The sequence below is a fragment of the Acinonyx jubatus genome, chromosome D1 (genome assembly GCF_027475565.1).
Source record: "Acinonyx jubatus isolate Ajub_Pintada_27869175 chromosome D1, VMU_Ajub_asm_v1.0, whole genome shotgun sequence".
In the NCBI taxonomy this organism is placed as follows: Eukaryota; Metazoa; Chordata; class Mammalia; order Carnivora; family Felidae; genus Acinonyx; species Acinonyx jubatus.
This window is the reverse complement of record NC_069390.1, coordinates 40,708,250-40,730,758: the sequence shown is the minus strand read 5'-3', so window position 1 is coordinate 40,730,758 and position 22,509 is coordinate 40,708,250. Positions and strand designations below refer to the sequence as shown.

At 44.6% G+C, this 22,509-nt stretch overlaps 1 protein-coding gene across 1 annotated transcript in view; it reads right to left on the bottom strand.

The window, feature by feature from the left end:
- Positions 1 to 22,509, bottom strand: part of SERGEF (secretion regulating guanine nucleotide exchange factor) — a 234,196-nt gene that overhangs the window by 168,568 nt on the left and 43,119 nt on the right. Inside the window, 1 exon segment of the mRNA XM_027073027.2 lies at positions 15,492 to 15,658. Within this exon segment, the coding sequence (XP_026928828.2) occupies positions 15,492 to 15,658 (167 nt within the window).

The window sequence follows — 22,509 nt, the reverse complement described above, 5'->3', positions numbered from 1 at the left end:
AATTAAATAATTAACATTGGTATGTAACTACCAACAAAACTTGAGACTCTATTTAGTTCCTGTAATGTCCCTTACAACAAAAGAATCTAGTTCCCGATAGTACATTTCATTTAGTTGCCCTGTCTCTTTAGAATCCTTTCAATCTGGAACTGTTCCTCAGTCTTTCCCTGACCTTCAGGACCTTGATATCTTTGTGAAGAATGGGCCTGATTTTGGTCACTCTCCAGTTCGATCAGGTAGTTCTTTTTTACATTTTGTCTGAATTTATACTTGTTTTCTGTGAGAGGGCTGGTCCAAAAGAACTATTTCACCATTACCAGAAATGGAATCAGGATAGGATTCAATCCTCTTCTGACCACAGATTCCACATGAAAAACATGCTTGTCTGTTTGACTAGCATGACAGCTCTCAACAACTACAAAACAGGGACAGTTCCATTATGCAGACTCAGCATTTCATATATTTTTTTCAAATATCTATATTATTATTATAATTAAGTGATGCCTACATAGAATTAAAAAATCAAATAGTACACAAAGGAATCAAATAAAAAGAAAAAGTTCCCCCACTAACATTGAAAGAATTTCAATGAGCAGAGTCTCTCTACTCTATGCTTGGCAGACCAGTGTTAGGAAATATAAAGGAAACTCTGGCCAGGAATCAAAAGACCTAAGTTTCTAGTCCTGGGTCTAAAACTCCAAAAATGGTTTTAGGTAAATCACTTATCCACGCAAAAAGTATTTATTCATTTCCTGGTAGCGTATTTAACCTCTCTATGCCTCAGTTTCCCTATCTGAAAAATGACATAGCACTATCCATCTTTTCTATTTTCCTCATAAGCAGGAGAAAAATGATGCAATATTGCATATTTGAGTATGCTAAAATTTGAAAGCAGAATACAAGTGGAACAATATATCAAGTATTAAACCTCCAGAAAAATTAACCATGGTAATCAGAAGCCTTAGTTGCAATACAGGAGACAGGTTACAAATGAGATGAGAATGGAAGAATCTATATACTCTATTTGGTTTTATATTATTATACTATGTATACCTGCACTGTCCAATATAGTAGCTACTGTACATGTGGCCATTTAAATTTAAATTAAAATAAAATTTAAAATTCACGGGGCACCTGGGTGGCTCAGTCGGTTAAGTGTTTGACTTCAGTTCAGGTCACGATCTCACGGTTTGTGGGTTCGAGCCCCATGCCAAGCTCTGTGCTAACAGCTCAGAGCCTGGAGCCTGCTTTGGATTCTGTGTCTCCCTCTCTCTGCCCCTCCCATGCTCATGTTCTGTCTCTGTCTTTCAATAATAAATAAACGTTTAAAAAAATTTTTTTAAATAAATAAATAAAATTCAGTTCCTCTGTCACACTAGTCACATTCCAAGTGCTCAGTAGCCACACGTGGTTATCAGCTACTGGACTGGACCGATACAGACCATTTTTACTGGAGAGTACTGACCCATGCTATTTTACGTCATGTATACTCTTAATTGCCTGATATTAATGTTTTTAGTGAAGAATGAATACATAGCAGCTAGCCTGCCACTATAAAACAAAATAAAAATTCTCAAAGCTTAAGGAAATCCAGATAGGTAAAGAGATCTAACCAAATCAGAATGGCACTGGGTTTAGGGCTCTGGAAGACCCTTGGAATGCTTCTCATTAGATTAGGAAACTGAAGCCCAGGGAAGCAGAGTCTCTGGTCCCAGATCCCACAGTGAACTCACATTAGAGTTCAAAATGGAAACTGGTATCTTATAGCATAGGCTTTGCTATGTCACTTATTAGTCATGTGGCCTTGGACAAGTAGCCACCGCCAAGCCTCACTCTCATCATCTGCAAACTGAAGAAGAATAATTTCAACTCTGCTGGATTGTCATGAAGATTAAAGAGATGATGTCTAGAAAGCGCTTGGCAGAAAACCTGGCACCCCACTGGGACTTGGTGAATGCCACCTGCTGTCATCATTAGCTAATACATTGCTCTTTACACTATAACACAGGCTGATCGGGGAGGCTTTGGCCACCAGATGCATCATCATCGCAGAGCTGGTGAGTGTAGGAAGGAACGGGGGAATTATGCAGCTTGGCAAAATGTGCCAGAGGAGCAGAATGATAAATGCATTGTAAAGCAGCAACTACAGAACTGCTCCTGCAAGTCCCTGTGCAGTAGCAGAAATTTCACCTTGAGGAGTGCAAAGGGAAATGTACCATTTACATGCCTCTGTGTCCTCACCTTTAAAAAGGCATCTGAGGGATGGAGCACTGTAGATGAAGGAAGATGTTTATATTTCTACGACCCTCGTGCTGAGACAACGAGAGGAGTCAGCACTCTGTTTTTGTTGTTCTCCTTCCAGAAGTAATGTATCACAACTCTGTTAGCTACCAACACAGCTATCCCACAGCAGGTCTCTCCAAGCTGGCTTCAGAGTGGGTGGAGCTCTCCCAAGGCTTCTCCAGGTGCCTCCTGTGTGAATAGCCCCTTACCCCCTGCCCAACAGGACAGGCATGGGATCCAAAACAACCCTAAAATACAGTGCCCACTCTGTAGCACCATATGCTCTCCTCTGGAAGATGACCACAGATGAGGTGATCAGATATTAGAGTAAAATCAAAGCAGCCACACGTGACTCAGACTCTAAGTGAGAAAAAGTTTCCATTCAGTTCCATAACAAATCCTAGCCACGTGCTCTCTGACAGACACTGTGCCATGCCCTAAAGATACAGCTGCAACCGAGACATGGTACCTTACCTGTCCTCAAGTAGCTTGTATTTGAAATGGCAACTGGCCTTGTCCAAAAAGAATTTCAACTGGGTAAACTGTAACCTGAACCTTGTGAAGTGGTACAATTTGGGTTTGCAAGCAAGGGAGCTGGGCTTGTGATACTCTGAAACTCATCCTTGCTGCCACGCTGAATGAGAACAGAAGCCCAAGAAGGGATCATAAGGAAATAAAATATCTTTTCTCAGCTCTTCAAAGGCACACTTCATTGTCCCAGCTTTAAAGTGGCAGTTTCTGAGGAAGGAAAGCCACTCTGGCTCTGCTCACCTCCCCTAGCCTGCGCCCAGGCCCTGAAGCAGATAATGAACTGTCACAGGCTCTACCTCTTCTGGAACCACCTGGACTTCTAGGGGTGGTGGTGAGGTGAGCACCATTCACAGTTACCTTTTTGTCCTCCAACCTGGAAAACCACTATCTAGGCACCTGCATGTCCTCTAGTCCATCACATGCCACCACGTTAGCTCTATTTCCTGTGTCCTTAGACAAGTTACTTCATCAAGTTTCAGTTTCTTCATCTGCAAAATAGGGATAAAATAGTATATGCTTCACCAGCATGTGGTAAGAAGTGAAAGTGATATTTAGGGGCTCCCGGGTGGCTCAGTCAGTCGAGCATCTGACTTCAGCTCAGGTCATGCTCTTGCAGTCCTTGAGTGCAAACCTGCTATTGTCAGCACAGAGCCTGCTTCAGATTCTCTGTCTCCCCCTCTCTCCCTGCCACTCCCCCACTCACACTCTCTACCAAAAATAGAAAATAAACATTGAGAAAACAAAGAAAGTGATATTTATACAGTGCTTAACACAATACATGGTACACAATGATCAATATATAGGAGCTAACATTATCATTTCTAAAAATTCCTATTGTTCCTAATTAAGTCTTTCTTAACTGAGTACTCAAACCTGCCAACAACATCCCCACATTTATCACCTCTAAGGAACCAGCTCCCATAGATCCTTCAGGAGCCTAAAGAGACTTGATCTTCTCCCCTTCAAATTCAGTCTGGCCCAGCCTTCAAATGTCATCTGCTTGAAGAGGCTTTCCCAAAGACTCAAGAGACCTAAACAACTACTCTTCCCTGACACCACCTCTAGATTTTACTGTTCGCAAGTTCTCAGCTCTTACCTGTAGGAGACTTATACTATCAATCACATCCCATTTTACAGAGCTTTAGGACTGTGTCCTCCCTGTTGTCATATTCTAAGTCCACAGCTCAAATGCAACCTGGGTACTCAACAAGTACTGATGGATTAAGAGGAACAGAAGAATCATGGAAACGATTCACATCAATTCCAGCTCTATGATAACAGATAACAATTTCCAAAGAACTATAGGAAATTGAGGTTTCCTGAAAACCCAGAGAAAGTTGGATATGACAAAGAAATTGACTAACATAACTTACGTTTCTTGCTTCATAGTTTACAAAATGTTTTCATATTCACAACCTCATTTTGACAACAACTTGAAGACGTAGGCCAAATAATCATTATTATACAGACATAAAATCTGAGGCTCAGAGAAGTAAAGCAGTTTGTCCAAGAATGAAACCACAACGTTAACTTTCTTGATTCTTCCAAGTCCTTCTTCTGTTTATTGTTCCTTCATACATATTCTATCTTCAAATGATATGCATGCTCCAGACTATTAATAAAAAAATCTCACTCAAAAGGAATCACGTGGAAATAAAACCACAAAGAAGATCCTCAAGAATGACTAAGTTACCTTTCTGGAGTGAGGAACTTTCCTCACACAATCCTGGGGAGCACTGGCTACAACGACCTACATTTTGTTCAGCAGCCATGAGCAACCGTCCCCAGCCAGCTAGGTCTCCTGAAGTGGCATATGGCAAGGTCCTCATGGGAGCTATAGGCAGCCTCCCAGCGCCTACAAGCAGGCTTCCACTCTGCCTCCTGCTTCCCTTTCCTCTCATACTTCTGACCTCTTTGAAAAGCCAAAAGCCTCACAATTGATTGTCGTAGAAACTGTCTTTTTGCAAAGACATCTCTGATTTCTTCCATTTCTGCTACCCACAGCCAGTCTCCCCCAATGTTGGATGATACCAGGCGTTCAGGGAAAAGAGCTCCCTTCCAAACAGCAATCTGCAGGTGTGGGAGGTCCCTACCACCACTGACAGTGCTCCCACAGAGAGAGCCACTGCATCACAAAAGGGAGTTACGTAATCACACAAAGACTAACTTCTCCCTTCTAGTCATAATTCAGTGGTCCCTCCACCAATGGGGGTCTTGGGGTTCTGAGAGCCACATCCCAAAAGAATGGCCTGGTTTTGCTTCGTGGGAAGTAACCAGAGCGTTTCTCTTTATCTACTGCAAGAGGTGCCTACCAGGCAAGGCCTCAGCATCTCAGGATACTTCAGGCCAAGAAGAGGCTGGAACTAGATGGAAATAACCTTTGGGAAAGAGGGGTGACTACAGGGCAGGCTCCTCAAACAGCCATCCAATATAAAGTGAGGGGCCTGGCAGTGAGAGGGCTGATTTGGGCCAGTGCCAATACCAAAAAGGGCCTCCAAGCAGGAAGCTGCAAGCAGCCTCAACCCTCAAAATAAAGCAGATGGCATCTTACTGAGGAATCAGCTATTCAGAACAAGGTCCCAGACAGTGATCAGGATCCAGGACACAGAGTCCAGTCCCTGGGTAATGAGACTGGCAAAATCCATGCCCTATTCAGGGTATAGCTCGTGTGCAATGGAACTGGCAGAGAGGTCCAGCTGTCTGGACAGGGCCCACGTGGAAGGGAGAAGGTGTTTCAGAAAGACAAAAGGAAGGCCAGGTTCCATTAGCCAGCACACAGCAAACTCCAGATCTGGAATCTCAAGAAGGATGAGGGACAAGGAAAGTAGAGGGAGGGTGGAAAAGAGCTTCAGAGAGAGCAGCTCAACAGTCAAGGAAAAGTGGGTAATGACACCAAGCAAAGAAAAATTCAATCAAGAAAGAAAAAAGAAGCAGGTTTGTCAGGCCGGATGGCAGGAATACTGAGATGAATGTAAGACATCATCCTTGTTACCCACTGGGGGACGGGTAGCAATTGTCCCAGCAGCCAAGGGCAAAGGGAAGCAGAAGAACCAGCATGTGCAAAGACTCAGAAGTATCAAACAATATGATAATGTTGTTGGTTCAGTACAGATGAAATGCAGAATGCAAGGGAAAGACTGGTAGGAGGTGAGGCTGGATATTCACACAGGGACAGGATCAAGAAGAACTATTTTTTTTTTAAGGTTTATTTATTTATTTTAGAGAGAGAGAGCACCCACACGTGTGCACAAGCAGTGGAGGGGCAGAGAGAGAGAGAAAGGGAGACAGGGAATATGAAGCAGGTTCCAGGCTCCACGTTGTCAGCACAGAGCCCCACGCGGGGCTTGAACCCCTGAACTGTGAGATCATGTTCAAAGTTGGACACTTAACCGATGGAGCCACCCAGGCGCCCCAAGAAGAGCTTCTTATATCAAGCCAGAGATGTTGGACTTCATCCTGGGTGGGAAGCCATTGAAAAGTAAGGGCACACATTCATCCCTATAACAATTATTTGCTGAGCACCTACTATGTGCCAGTCATTAATCAAGGTGATGGGGATATAGTGGTGAACAAGGCCAACAGCAACCCCAAAACTTAAGCTCTAGTAACCCCATTCTTTGCACACTGGCTGTGGGGATTACAGACTGTGTTTCTCCTTCCCCTTGAGGGAAGAGGCTGGGTCTTATCCTCCTCTATATCATAAAGACTTGGCTAAGTTTCTTCCATATAGTAGGTTTCCAATAAATGTTTATTGTGGGAATGAATTTTTTTCTGTATTATTAAGAATCTTTAAAAAAAAAGGTTTAAGGGCATAACAAAATCAGATTTATATTTTAGTACATCATTTTGGCAGCTGGGTGGGGGCAGCTGGAATGAGGCCCAACTGGAAACAACAGGTTCTCCCTTGAGACAATGCCACTGAAATCAGGTGGTAGATAATGGGGGTCCAAGCTAGAGGGCCAGTGGCAGAGATGGAGACAGTTTTAGTCCCTTGGCCAACCGGCCTTCACAGAGCTCACATTTCTCTCATCAAACCACCGCAGCCTCCTTTAAACTCTCATTGGCTTCTGCTTTCCCTCTAAACCTCTGCATGACTTACTTTCACCCTGGGACAGCCCAGTTTTCAAGGTCAAATGCAACAAAAGACAGCTGGTCAGCTCTAGGGTGACCCTGAGTGCGGCCTGGGCCTGTCGTAATGCTGCAGAGCATGGTGGTGACACATGAGGTCACTGGGACTTTAAATCAGGGCTGATGAATTTGCTCTGCAGCTGGGAGAAAGCCAGCCAGAAACATCTTTGCTGTCGACACTGATGGCTAACCTCGACAGGAATCCACACTCTGTGGCACTGCGTGGAGACTGGTCATGGATTACCAAGCATCTGGCCTCCACTACATTCACTGGTTCTGATTCTAGGAAGTGTTTATCACAAGATCCAGGACAGTTCTATGTAGCTCCTAAGATCCCAAGTGATTAAGACAGACGAGCAGCTCTGACCCGTACTTACAACAAAACCCACGTCTGAAGCACAGAGTGGCTCATATCCAATGAACCCAATAGAACACTTGTCCGTCACTTTAGAGTTTACAGAAACCCTTATAGATCTTATTTGCATATTTTTATAGCCCTGTGGGCAAGATTAAAGCAGAATTTGGAGAGGTCTGACTGACCCGAAGTCACACGGATTGTGGGTGACAGAGCAGAAACTCCCACCTAGGTCTCACTCTACATTCAAGACTGGCTTGTCAGCCCCGCCACCCCAGCCAGGACTATGGCTGACCACAGTCGTGAGTGAACCTCATTGCCCCTGTCCTTGCTGGGGCTACCCTTGTCCTCCTGCTGTTCCTCACTAGACAGTGACCTAGACTGCAAGTCTGGAGAGAGCTGCTAGGTGTCCGTCAGACAGAACTACCACCTAGTGAGAGCCAAAGCCAGAGCACAGGGCCACATTCTGGTCAGAACTGTCCCGGGGAAGCTGTTGCTGTGCAGAGCTGGCCATGAGAAGAGTGAGGGCTCTGTGAGCCGGGTTCCAGGCCCTGAACCGGGTAACCATGTGCTGCGTAACCTGGAGCTCGTGCCAGCTTTCTCTCTCAACTTCTGCTCCCTCGCCCCCAGAATGAGGGCAGCAACAACTGTCCTGCCCACCACCTGGGGGTCAGAGCCAATAAAAGTGTCTTTTTTTTTTTTTTTTGCCATTTCCCAGTAGTTGCCGGATGGACTCACTACAGGGTAAAGCCAACTCATCCCTGCCCGGAGGCCTGCCCACATTAACGTCATCACTCCAGCAGACAAGCTGACTTTCAACCTAACCAGGAAGACTTAAGCCACCCAACAGGGCTTCTCATCCTTTTCTCAGCACAGTTGCACCAATGCCTCACTGTGGATCAAGCTGGGCCCTCAATGCGCATAGATAAATAAGACAGTGTCTGTGCTCCAAGAACTCAATGTTTGGTTTAGAGACAGACATATTAATAATTACCGTAGCAACTAATAAGTACCGTGTGACAGCACTGGGCACCAACTTTGTCACTGCTCTGTGAATTCTTGGCACCTGCACTGTGTGTGGGTCATGCTGGGATGCAGTAAACATTTATTGAATAAATAAAAGGAAGATGCAACATGACAACAAAAGATGGACACACTTTAATGAAAGTACTTCTCTTCTCCACCTCCAAACCTCCATCTTCGCATGTCCCCTTTTTTCTTTACTCCTGTCCTGCAAGAAAGCGTCCTTCCATCTTATCACTAACCCCTTCACAGAGATTTCGAGCCTCTCTCATCTCCCTGGGCGTGCTGCTCCGCTAACCCCCTGCCTCCTGCATCTCTACCCACAGTGCGCTCTCCCTCTCTCTAATCCTCTGCTTCAGCCTTCTGACACACTCCAGTTTCCCCAAGCTCACGAAACTAACTCGAGCCAAGCTCTCCTCTCCTCCCAGTTCCCGACCTTGTTCTCATCCTCCTCTGGCCACAGAATCTCTGGAAATGCACCCGCAGCCTGCATTTCTCGCCATCTCTTCACTCCCTATGTCCCAGCTTCAGTCCCTCAGAGGTGACACCACAAACCTCTCATTGCCAAACCCAGCCATCTTTTCTCAGCCCCCGACCTCCCTGACCTCCCTGTTGAAATTTCCTTAGCTTCTGAGAACACTGCAGTTCCTGGCTTGCTTTCTCCCTCTCTTGTCAATACACAGTCTCTATCTGGCTGCTCTTCCTCTGCTTTCCTCCTAATGCAAGCTCTTGCCAAGATTCCCCTGTTATTTTGCATTAGCTCCCTTGAGAAATAATTTAATGTCAAAGCTTCCAATTTAGGAAGCCTTTCCAGTCACCACCTCCCACCCCAACCACCCCACACCCCAACCCTACAGGATCCAACAGAACCAGAGGGGCTGCAAATGCAAGAAAGAAAAGGTCCCCAAGGACACGGGAAAGGATGGGATCATTATCAGACTCTTTTCCAGCCTTTGTCACATTCAGCTTGTCCCGTAATGAACTGATCTGAGCCCCGCCAGTAGCTCACGAGCATCTGACACAGGAACTGTTCCACCTTCTCTGCTTCCCCCGTTTGCCTAACGTAGTGCTTGGACAGACAGGCATACATAAGCATCTGCTGGATAAAAGAAAAAAACCGAAGATGAACATGTGTGACAGCACTTGGTAAATTGTGAAGCACTAAAGGACTACAAGCCTCATTATCAACAGATTCCATAAGAAACTTCTGGGTTGTTCAAACATACGACGGGGTCAGAGCCTACCTGTTCTCTGGCTCTGCAGGACATGTGATGCCCAAATGTCTGAACACATGGAAATGCCTATTCCCGAGCTGGCCTGGGACTGAGCAGCACAGACTGTAGGGAGAGAGTGCAGAGGAGCTGACGAGGGTCACGTACCACTGAAACCATTTCTTTCATTCTGTTTTTATTTATTCAGTCAGTAAACATCCACTGAGGACCAACACAGTGCAGGAGCTATTCTAGACACCGGGAACACAGCTTGAACGAGACAGACAAGGCCCTTGCACTCCCAGGTCCAATATTTTAGTGGGAAGAGATGATAAATGTGAGTAAATAAGAGAATGGCAGGTGGTAAAGAAGTGCTTGCTGTTGTCGTGTCCTTCAGCATCCCTCTCAAACAAAACAGCCCGGTCTCTTCCGAGTGTTCACACGGACAAATCCAGTCCACTGCTTCGACGTTCGTTTCGTGTGATTACTCCTCCTGCCAGGTCAGCAGCTGCAGCACAGATATGCTAGCTGTGCTAACCTCCCAACAAAAACAGTCTTTGGGTGAACACGGCTACCCCATTTGGGGTGGCCTCTAAAACCTGCCACACCTGGAAGGTCTGGGCTGCCGGGGCTGCCTCGTCTCAGAGACCTCATGCTCCTCCAAGAACGGCAATGATGCTAGAGGTTACTTACCAGAGAGCTACTTGGGAATGCTTTTTCAGGTTGTATTGAATTCTGTCAGAGCCCTCCGGACTCAGCTGATTGTTGGTGGTAGATCTCTGTGTTATTTAGGGCACCGAAGTCCCACGGTCTTGACACAAACTTAAAATTAGAAGTGCATTAAGTATAGGAAAGGAGGAAGGTCATTCAGGAAGGGCAGCCTTCCGAGGGAGCTGCAGGACAAAGACGCCCTGGAAACTTCCAGGTTCGTTAATGGGTTTTACACAGCATCCGAGTGGTATTTCTCCTTCTGAAATAACACTGTGGAAAGCGTAGGGGACTGGCTCAAACCTCAGCTAGCACAACCGAGTGAGTGACTCTGCAAACTAAAAATAGCTTCTTTCCCACTCATTCTGACAGATTTCACCCAGACCCAGTGCACAGGTAGATCCTCCAACAAACAGCTTTAGTCCTGCAGCAAAGTGAGGGTTGATGGCATCCGGGCTTGACAATTACCCAATCCCTGGTTCCACTCTTGTTTATCTCCACGTTTCCCGCTCCTGCTCCAATAGCTGTGTGTGTGCACGCACATGCACATGTACACTGAGCTCCCTGACTGGGATTTGGTGCTCCTCAACCAAACGTGGGCAGAATTTAAACCAGGAACATGACTCAGGACCATGGCTGCAGAATAAGCCCAGAACAAGGCCCTCAGAAACACTGGGAATCGGTGTTTGTCTTGGCGGTCTGCTAATTCCTAGCTAGCCTCTCTGGGCCTCAGTTTCCTCGATTGTAAAAGGAGGATAATCATTCCAAGTCTGGCCTATTTCACGGCATCATGCTGGGATCAAATGAGATAACGTTTGTGGAAGTTATTTTCCTTCAGACAGTAATCCTATCAGAAAGATGGGTGGTGGGGACGGGACAGGCTAGACAGGCAGCTAGACCACAAACCGAGGCTGGCCCACTGGGATGGGCAGGCATCCTGACCATTCCAGGAGTTAGAACAGATCTAGATTCACAGCTTCAGTTCATGTTATCCCCTCTGCCTGGAATATCCTCCTTTTGCTAAACTCCTTGTTTTTAAGAACCCAGTTCAAACAACATTTCTGTTCGATTGCTGTCTTCAGCATAAATCATTCCATCTTCCCTGCTCCCTTGGCCTTTCATATGCAACTCTAATAGCACATCCACTCTATACAGTAAGGATTTACAAACCTGGAAGTTGTTTGAGGGCACAGACATGTATTTTTTTATCTTTGTATCTACCTCCCTCCCCACCACCGTGTGGTCAACATAGGCACGTGGCAGACATCAACCAACATTTACTAGGCTGACTATGGAATAGGCAAGATCCCAAAGCCAAGAAGAACGTAAACTCAGGACAGCAGGAAATGTGGGACAGCACACACAGAGCCAGTGGGAAGGGCGGCAGGTGGTAGGAAGTAGTGTCACCAACGTCTGCCTGCCCCTGGCAATAAGGTCACAGCCACGGGGACAGGAATCAAAGCTGAACGACAAGTCCTGGGAGGACTAGGCAGCAGCATCATACTAAAATCCCAATGACCTAAACTGGAACAGGAGCCCCTGGGGACAAGGAACAAGGGCAGAGAACAGAGCAAAGGCAACAAGGCAGAGCAAGGCTCAGGTGGTACTAAAGCCTAGAACTTCTGGATCAGTTAACATGCTCAGGTCTGCCAAAATTGAGCCAGCAGCTAGGGGTCAAGTGATCTTGGCTATGACCCTGAGGGACTCCAGGGGCAAGAGTCATTATAAATTTAAGTAGTGATCATTTCCATAAAATAAGAATCAGAAATGGAAGGTACTCTTAGATCTGTAAGAAACATCAGGAATCACCTGGTCTAACATGCCCCACCTACGTATGGGGGAACTAAGGGTACAGGAGGAAAAGGGGCTTTCCCAGATTCACTCAATCAGGGCGGAACCAGAGCTAGAACCCAGGTCTTCCGACTCCTAATCCAGACCTTGTCCCCTCAGAGGCTGTTTACCTTCAGTCAAGCAGGTCTTCTGATGGTTCCACTAACACACCAGGTGCCCAGCTCTAGCTGCTTCAGAATCCTAGGGAGCCCCTATGGACCCACTAAGTGAGCACAAGTACTTCTGCCTCCATCTTTGGGCAGAGTTTAGAGCCAAGGTTCCCTGGGAAACATGGCAGCCTTGCCTGGGGTCTGGGAAGCTGCTGTGGTTCACACACACTCTGCCCTGATGTGTACATGGCGGGGATTAATCCCGATTATTCTGCTATCCCTGGAATTTTCTAAGAGTGGCCAAAACAGCCGAGTATCTAAGGCCAAGCTGATAGAGCATGAAACACATAGTCTTCACCACTGTGAGAACATTAAAGGGAAGCCTGCCAGGTCTATAATCTCAAAGTCCTTCTCAGGCTGGAGATGAGGCATGGCTCAGAAGAAAGAATTGAGACTCTCAGGGAATCAGAGACTCTGCCTTCCAGACTCCCAGAACTTTCATCCAGGTGAGGGTATATATGCAAAAGGACAGATGCAACTTTATTTCATCTCTACAGAAAGTATGTAAGCTTCAAGTACTTCAAGTTCAAGTCCCAACCCCACTGTTTGTTGACCTACTGTGTGATCTGGGGCCAGTGACTTCCCCATTGTGAGCCTGAGTATCCTTATTCATAAAGCAGTGATTATAACACCGGCACCCAGTTTTATTGAGAAGATGAAATAATACACGTAAAGTTTTTAGCATGCTGCCTGGACCATAATCACCACCAAGTAACATTGTGTTTGTTTGCTTTCTTTCGTTCACAAGACGGGATGGTTAAACCACCTGTGCTTTCTCCTCTTGTGGGCTGTCACTCTGGATCCCAGCCCAGACACCTCACTCCTCACTCTGCTTATCCCTTGGACACAGAAGAAGGCAACTGGTCAGCTACGGGGCCACTCTTAATTCCTTGAAGGTCAGGAATCATCAGCTTAGTTCAAGGCTGTTCCTGTCTCCCCAGGTGTCTCTGCACCTCCCTGGCCAAGTCCCTCCCAGGGCAATACCTACTCAAGGATGGCTTTTATCTTTTCCAAGGTGAATCCACTCCTAGTGGCTTATAGCTGCCCACTGGCCTGGCTCTGGGCCTCAGGCAAATAGATGTCTGACGGGTCAGACCTGGACATCAACAGGGGGGATAATCCCCAGACCCAATTTACCAAAAGGAGATAGCCTGGCGTCTGAACCTGCAGTGGGACCAGCAAGTAGACGTGCCAGTACTCCAGAGACTGGAGCAGAGATGGAGGGAGCACTAAAATGGAGTGGCCTTGGCACTCCAGGCTCAAGCCACCTCCTCAGATTGCTCTACTAAGAAGCTAAACAAAAGTCACATCAATGTCAGGCTCTTGGGCTGTATGTTTCCACTGGCCATATCTGTCACAGTGCTGCCACACACGATGGCCACCACAGGGTGTTAAAAGGCAAAGAAGAGAAAGGACCCAACAGTTACTGAGTGCCTGCGACATGCCAAGAACCTTGGGTATAATCCTCATCAATGACCTTTTGTGGTAAGTATTATTATCCTGATCTTGCCAATAAAACCAGAGACTCAGAAAAATCCGTGAAGCCTCTGTGCCTCTGCTGTGCTACCTGACCATGGAGTCTTAAATGTTCTGGAAAAGACAAAGAAGGATAAAGGGTTTAATGCACTTGGTACCAAGCTCTCAGCACCTTCACTGGCTAAGCAGACAGTACTAGCTACAATGCTGCATTCCCTCATTCGCAGCTGGGGAGGTCAACTTCTCTCAAACAGAATCTAGAGAAATATAGCAAAGGTCATAAAGATGCTCATGGCCTTTGCCCCTGCAATTTCATCCTTAAGACTGTATCTTAAAAAACACTTCAAAAGGGTATTCACTGCAGAATCCACCACAGTGACAAAAGAGAAGAAATTATATAAATGTCTAACATTCCAAGAATGGTTTGGAAAATCCCAGAGCCTTCGAATCATATAATGTTACACAGCCATTTTAAATGGCCTCAGAGATCAGAAAAACAAAGCAAAGCATCTGTGATAAAATAAATGAAGACTGAATACCAAATATCATAAGTACTATCACTGAAACTTTGGAAAGTATGTACATGTGTACATGCAAAAGGGAATGTTGTTAAGGTGGTTAAGATTAAGGATGGTTTTATTATTATTATTATTATTATTATTATTATTATTATTATTACCACCATGTCTAAATTGCCTTTTTGGTTTTGTTTAATGAGTGCCTTGTCAATTAAAGAAAAAGAGAGAGCAAGAAAGACAGACAGACTTAACCCAGCACTAAGGAAAGGCCCAGGAGGAGCGGTCTGGGATGTGAAGCAGAAATTGAGAACCGTCCTACATACCCGGAAGGAGGAGGCCAGGCAGGCCCCGGGGGAAGGGAAGCCCTCTAGGTATGAAGAGGGTTGTAATTAGTCTGATGCTAATTACAGAAGTCTCGCTGGCTTATTAATTTTTTTCACAGACTCTGAATGAAGACTGAACTCCTTCATTAAGCCAACTTGGGTTCAGAGGCACATTTCCTCCGTGGCCATCCTCATTCTTCTCAAAAACCTAGCCTTTTCTTTTTTTACGGACAACAGTAAAGTAAAATTTAGTAACAGAAACACACACCCTGGAGAAATTAAGACTCCTGCCTTAAATGTAGAAATTCAAGACATTTCAGGGAATTAAAGGGGCTTGATAAGCAACTGAACTACAGTATTTTCTGCACTGGGAAATATAAACTGAAGTGCAAAACACTTAGCTCAGTATAAAAGCCCCCTTGATCAGGCTGCAACCCATCTTTTGGATACTACAGACACCCCACGCTCTAGCCAAACTGACCCACCAGTGGTTCCCCAAATAGTTTCTTTACTTTCCTACCCTGTGACTCTGTTCTGGCCTTTGTGCCTACCTGAAAGTCCTCGTCTCTCTTACAGACACTTACTCGAATATGATCCATCCTCCAAGGCACCGCTCAAAGCTGTGGCCTCTATGACACTAGCCTAACCCGATCACAGTAGCCTGGATTCATTTCTCATTCTTTGAAGTGGACACAGAGTATCTGGAATCTCTCTAAAGGAGTTACACACAGTCTGCCTTGAGGTATAGTTGTCTGGGTAACTCCCTCTTCTACCATGTTAAACCACAAGCAACTTGAGGCAAGGACCCCCTCAGAGTCCTGCATGGAACCCATACCATAATGCCTTCACTATAAGCACACCGTAGGACCTCAGTAACTGTTTCGATGAAAGACAAGGAAAAGAGATGTATCACATCTATGGAAAGTCATTCCTACCTCAGCTGCTCCTGTTAAGCAGTGCAGACAGGAAGGCATGCTCTTCTGTGGTCCTGAGCAGGGGAGGGATGAATCATGACTCTGTAGTTTCCAGCCTTCACGAGACTCCAACTTCCTCCCTAGTTGACCATAGTCTGCTCGGCCCCAGGTAAACACTCTGCCAGTTTCTAAAAACAAACATTAGTTGAATTAAGGCTATATTCCACAGCTATACTCTCATGGGTAGGCAAAGAATTACAAGAGAAACTGTGAACATTTATTTTAGGACCAACTACCATGTACCAGGAACCATCCTATCTTCTACAGGGAAAGCACAACTATTCACACTTTCACAGATGTGGGGACTGATGTTCGGTAAAACGACATGACCAAGATCAAGCTGTGGTGCAGTGAGCACCAGAGCTGGATTCCAGCAGAGGGCAGATTCTAAAGCCGTGCACCTGCATTTTAAAAGACAGGGACCAGGCTACAGGGAATTCTTCAACCACACTTTATGGCCTCTCTATCTCTCCTTGCACTTTGCCCAGATCTCTATTCTCAGGTTCTCCTCCCTCTCACCCAATATGGGGCCCATCAGCTACCCAGAAGTCCCCCAGGCTCCTGACCTGCCCCATGCCATAATCTCTTAGCACCATTAAAGCCAATTTCATGTGTTTTCTTTCCATATAACATAAAAGAATCTTCAGAGTCTAAGCTCTTACCCAAAAAAGCAATTCTCATAGTCCCAAGGCAAGTGTCTACGTGTGCAAGAAGGAAGGGAGTGAGAGAAGGGAAAAAAGACAAAATCATTTACAGCCAGGAAAGCCTCAGTTCCCCAGATGCACCACCTGGGAAGCTGGCCAGTGCAAAAGATGATTGAAGAAAATGGAATTTGGAAAAAAGAGAAACGCCTTTCTTCTCCCAGATAAGAAAAAATTCACCGAACTCGTTCAGTTGTACCAAGTGCCACATTTGTTATTTCAACAGAAATGCAAAATCCGATGAGGCATAGATTATTAACAGATTCTCCGCAATAAATATGCATAACCATGTGCGCTGTATAAATTCTTTATACATGTTTATTTTAACAAAGAAAAACTTTGCTTAAGAGACAAAACACCAAGCAATGCATATTAAATTCTAGACAAACCTACTACTATGATACTACTGTGTTTGGTATCAAGGCTTCATCTGGCCCCACATTCAACATATGGTTTATAGTGTCAGCTAGAATACAACTACAGACTCATAGGGGAAATGTCGGAATATTGAAGGGATAAAGTCCTCAGAATCAATCTGCTCATGGACACCAATGGAGATACCAAGAAGTGCACAAGAAGTTCTGAGCTTCCTCAAAGAGGGAAAAAAGTCTGTGCAGCCCATGGGGTACCAGGTATATGACAGGAACTAGGAGTGGGTTCCCTCGGATATGCTATTTCATGGCCTCACATGTGTTGTTCCTTTTGCCATGGAAGCCCTTTCCTTACATTATTCATCTGATAAGCTATGGCTCCACCTGTACAGTCCAGCTCATGTACCACCAGTTCTGTGAAGCCTTTTTTGACCCCTCAATCCTCCACAGAAAGGGTGAAACCCGCCCTCCTGTGAGCCACCTTTATTACTGTCCTCATCAACAACTATGTTCCCATTTAACAGGTGAGAAACTAAGGTTCAGAGAAGTGACTAGCCCAGGGTCACACAGCTAAGCCACATCTCCTTCTACTAGCCCATGGTACTATTCTGTATTGGCTTTTCACATGGGTCTGCATCACTGGATAACCAACACTCAACACTCAATATCCTTCCCTCACTTCTATAGGACCCACAAAAAAGCCCATGTTCCCAGGACCCACAAAGCATCCAAAAATGACAAACGGTCCCTCTACATGAGCTGGGCAGGATTTACAACCAGACTGCCTTAGCAGGGAGAGTCCCAAGAAGCTAAAAGAGGAGACTGTTACTTCTGAACTCACCCTAGCATTGTTCTACTGGAAAGAACCAGCACGTTGCTATCTGCAAGACTATCGAAGAATTATGTTATCACAAGTCCCACAATGAATCCTTTCTTATCAAGTAAAACATCTTAGCATCTTCTCTCCTATTGATTATTGATGTGAAGACAGGCAAGACTGCCGCCATTACTCCATCTCCAATAGCAATTCAACCATTCTACTTACATAGCACTTTTCAACTTCAAGGCACTTTACAAAGATTAACTAATTAATTCTCGTGTTCCCTGGGGAGGCCACAGACATTCTATTAGAGACAAGCCCCAAAACCAGGCTGACTGGATGTCCAGCCTTCACTCTCCAGCCTAGGTTTGCTCAGTCAGGTAGGTGCACTCTCTGACGCTATCTGTCTATTTCTCCCCAAAATACACTCTGCATCAGAAGGTTCGCAGAAAAAAAAAAAAAAAAAAAAGATTCTTATTTTTCCTTTTCTTTTAAACAGACACATACTGACCACTTCTTAGGTGCCCAGCACATTCAGGGCCACTATCTCAATTAATCCCCAAAATAATTCTAGGGGGTACAGATTACTAAGTTTATTTCACAGATGAGGGTAAATGATTTGGTCAAGACCAAACAACCAGCAGGTGGTGGAATCAAGATTAAAATCTGTGTATTCTGACTCCAACACCATTGGTAGCTCCAGTGATTGCCCAGCTGCTGTCAATTCTTACAGTATTTGAGGAGGGGGAAAGCCCAGGTCACATGGGTATGTTCTGCATACCAGCTCACTTCCCAGGACACCTCGCAGAACTCAGGACTGTAAGTGTTGAAATAAAGGCATCTAACACAGGAAAATGATGTTAGGTCACCCAGAGTAAAAGAAAACAATGAATCCACATACAAAAAAATGTTCACTAATGCACTGTAGACAAAAATATGTCTCAAGCAGAAGTATACTATCAAATCCAAGGAGATTCAGAGCACAAATGTAACAAATGAATTTTTTACTAATAGTAAAGAATTATGTATTACTGTGATAAAAGATACATTAATGGCATCCAGAAAGTATAAGTGTGTATCTTCAGATAAATGAGAAAAATGACCAACAGTACAAAATAAAGTTAGCAAGTAAAATATAATTTCAAGGTATGCCTGCCCATGTACAAATTGACATAAAATCACTATGGAGCCAAGACATTAACTAAAGGTGGCAAAAGATCCCAACACAACACAGAAAACAACAGGGCCCAAGTAAGTAGCATTGACAAAGTATGCCTAAGGAACTTGGAGAAACCATTTCAAGCTGGAATTCTCCTGGCAGGCTTGATGGAAGAAGCAACATTCAAGGTGAACTTCTAGATAGGAAAAGAAAATGGGAGAATGAGGAAGAATATTCTAGGAGTAGGGAGAGGGGACAAGTGATGATAGAAACCAAAAGGCACAAGGTGGGTGGGTCAGGTAGAGAGAGAGTGAGGGTCACGAGGAAGAGGGACTGGAAAGCGGGTCAGAACTGCAGGCTGGGGCCACCACAGGGAAATGCCAGGCTCGGGGTCTGCATCTCACCTTCTAGATCAGGGATTCCCAAACTGGCTGGTTTGTACTCACCTATTAGTAAAATATTTTTTAACATACAATGTAATTATATGTATGTAGATATAGGTATACGTGTGTGTATGTGTGTGTATATATATATGTTATATATGTGTATATTACATGTATATATACATGTATATTATATGTATATTACATGTATATATGTGTATTACATATATATACATACACACATATACACATGTACACACATTACATATACACATATATTCATCTATTTATTAAAATATATACTTGTATTACCTATATACATAAATTATAAATATGCCCTTATTTAAAAATATACAGTGTAAAATATACTCACAAAGTAGAAAATGTTAAAGAACGAGATAAAAACACATAAAAGGAGTCATGATTTGTTCTTCCCATACCCTGGCAATTAGTCTCATATGCTCACTTTAGAGACTGCTGCTAACTAGACCATGGGGAGACTGCACACTGGGAACAGGGGTGACGTCTGGTCAAAGGAGTGTCTGGGGCTGGCGCATGAGGCAAAGGTGGAGGCACCAGTAATAAGAACATTCATGCCAACACTTGCATCGCATCCACTGTGTACTATGTACTGGTCTAAGCATTCTCTATACGGTACTCTGCTTATCACTCTTCCCAGCCCTAGTTGATGGACAAGAAACTAGGCGCTTAACCCAAAGGCACAGCAGTAGTAAGTGAAAGGGGAAAGAAGAAAGAAAGCCACTATAATTACACAAGCCTAAGATGGATCAGGACTGAACCAAGGGTTGAAGTCACGGGGGGAAAACAAGATGGGAATTTGCAAGGCGTGCCATCCTATCAGATGTCAGAGAAAGGGAACAGGAGGAGATGAACACCACTCTGAGATTTCAGGATTTCAGATTTCAAGATTGGTGGGAAGGTGGTGGTACATTAAAAGAAATAGACAAAAGGGCTAAAATGCCAGATCCGGGGTCCCATCGATGGGAATCATGAAATATTATTTCATTACTAAAATGAGTTAACTCTTCTGGGGCCTTCTGCAAACAAATAGTCAAATATAAATAAAGAGGAAGTAAGTCAGGAAAAAGACAACTCTCTGCAAAGCCCTGGCAGGGGCAGAGGAAGTCAGAGGAGACTCAGGAGGCTGGGGAGGTGGCAAATATTCAAGGAGGTAGCTTCCTTTAGCATCCATAGGAGGGCTGTCGGGAATGGTGGTAAAGGCAGGTGAGAAGCCACTCCAGCAACATCTAAGCTCTTCAGCTAAGGGGAATTTCTACCCCATTCCAGGGAAAGGGGTCCTAAAGGTGAGAGGAAGATGGATTACTGTAAATTAAGGAACCTTCACCCTTTCTTAAAAGAATGTCCCAAAAGGGAAGAGTGTCATTGAAGGCATCAAAGGGAGTTAGCAAACAGAGGTAGATGTTATAAAAAGAACACCCCTGGGTCAAGGCAGAGAAAAGGCCACACAGATCCTCATATATATAGCATATTCCATATGCATATTCCCATAGCATATCCCAGGTGCTAAAGCCTCCTAGAGCACACACATGTGAGAAGTGAGCCATCCTCCAGTCAGGAACTTGTTACATTTGTAATTCATCTGCTGACGAACACCAGTTACTCTCAGGTTATTAATTCTAAGGCCTTAACGTAGAAGAACGTGATTTCTATAACTCATCCCTTGTTCCGCCACATGGACAGAGATTTTATAAAAAGGCACTAATAGGGCAGCTTTGCTGTCAGCACAGAGCCGGCTTTGAATCCTCTGTCCCCGCTTCTCTTTGCCCCTCCCCCTCTCAAAAATAAATAAACATTAGGAAAAAAAAGGCGCTAATAACCAAGAATTGGTCAAACACAGAACTGGAGTCTCCCAGCCTAATCTTCCCATGGAAGGAGAAGAGTGCAGAGGGAGAGAGCTCAGAGCACAGGTGCTGGAAGCAGAAACGCCAGGCCATGAATGTGCATGAACATGCCGTGCTGCTCCTCCACAGGCCGCCACACTGCTTCCTTCTGTCCCTGGCTGTCTCCACTACCCAGCCCCCTTCACCTAGTTAACTCCTACTGCCTCTTCAACTCTCCTGAGCCCTCAGCTCAGGTCAGGTTCCTCTATGCAACAACCTTCGAGAACCACGTTCCTCATCTTGAGGCACTTATCTCAGTTTATAAATGTACACTCATTAGGCACACTTTTGATTAATGTTTGTCTCCCCTTCAGACAGTCAACTCTATGACTTCAGGGACTGCCTGTGTTTGCACATCCCTGCACCCTAGAATAATGCTCAGCACAAAGCGGGTGCTCAACGAATATCTGTGGCCTGAATAAACAAATGAACAAATGAAATTAATTACTGAATTTTATCATTCACTGGTTCCATAATCTTGAGCAAATTACTCAACATTTATAAAATGGGAATAACATCTACTTGTAGGGTTGTTGTAAGGATATTTTTGCAAAAAGTATGTGACATTTCATAGTAAATGTTAGCCACCAGTACTCTCATTCTCCTGGCTGAACTCTATAGCCTTATGAAGGATTTCCAGTGTCCACCCACAGTGTCTACCAATTTGTCACATCTTCTCAGTCAACTCCCACCTACCAATGTCTTGGGGTCAATGTCTCTACAGACAACCAAAGAAGGAGAAGAGCACTGAATGCTCTGTCTTAAAATTTTGGATCTTGAAAAGATTCAAGCATGGCGTCTGGCACATCAGAGGCCTCTGAAGTATCATGCAATACCAACAGATTCAAGCTAGGGAAAAAGAAAAAAAAAAAAAAAAGCAGTGGGGAAGGGAGAAGAAACTTTAACCTAAGACTCAGAAGACCTGGATCCTATTCCTGGCTTCTCTTCTATGCTGTGTGACCTTAAACAGGCCCCTTCTCCTCCAGGGGCCTATGCTTCCCATACATAAAATAAGAGGACTGGGATAAATGGCTTTGGAGCCATTTCCTGATCTAACTTCAACAAGGATGCCTAAAAATCTTCACTATCAAAATGAGTGCTGTACAATCCAATTTTATTAGTATCTTTGTAATATTTAGTCTGACCAGTGTCCTGAAAGAAAGCACCAGTCGGATAGTTATCAATTCAAATAAAGATTGGGATCGACTGTATATCCTGTTATCTCTTAGTGAAATTTCCTTAGTCTCCAAAGTTGTATCATGAACAATACCACCATGGAAAAGGTTTAAAATTTTTGAGAAGTCAGTGCAGGAATAAAATTTCCCCCATACTCTGTCCAACTGAAAAGGGGAGAAGAAGCCTACAAAGAGAATGACAAAAGGTAAGGGACTGGGGAGAATTTTACTGAGACCTGACTCTGGGTAAAACTCTACTTTAGGGACAAGAACCACATGATCCTCTCAATAGATGCAGAGAAAGCATTTGACAAAATACAGCATCCTTTCTTGATAAAAACCCTCAAGAAAGTAAGGATAGAAGGAGCCTACCTCGAGATCATAAAAGCCATATGTGAACGACCCAACACTAATATCATCCTCAATGGGGGAAAACTGAGAGCTTTCC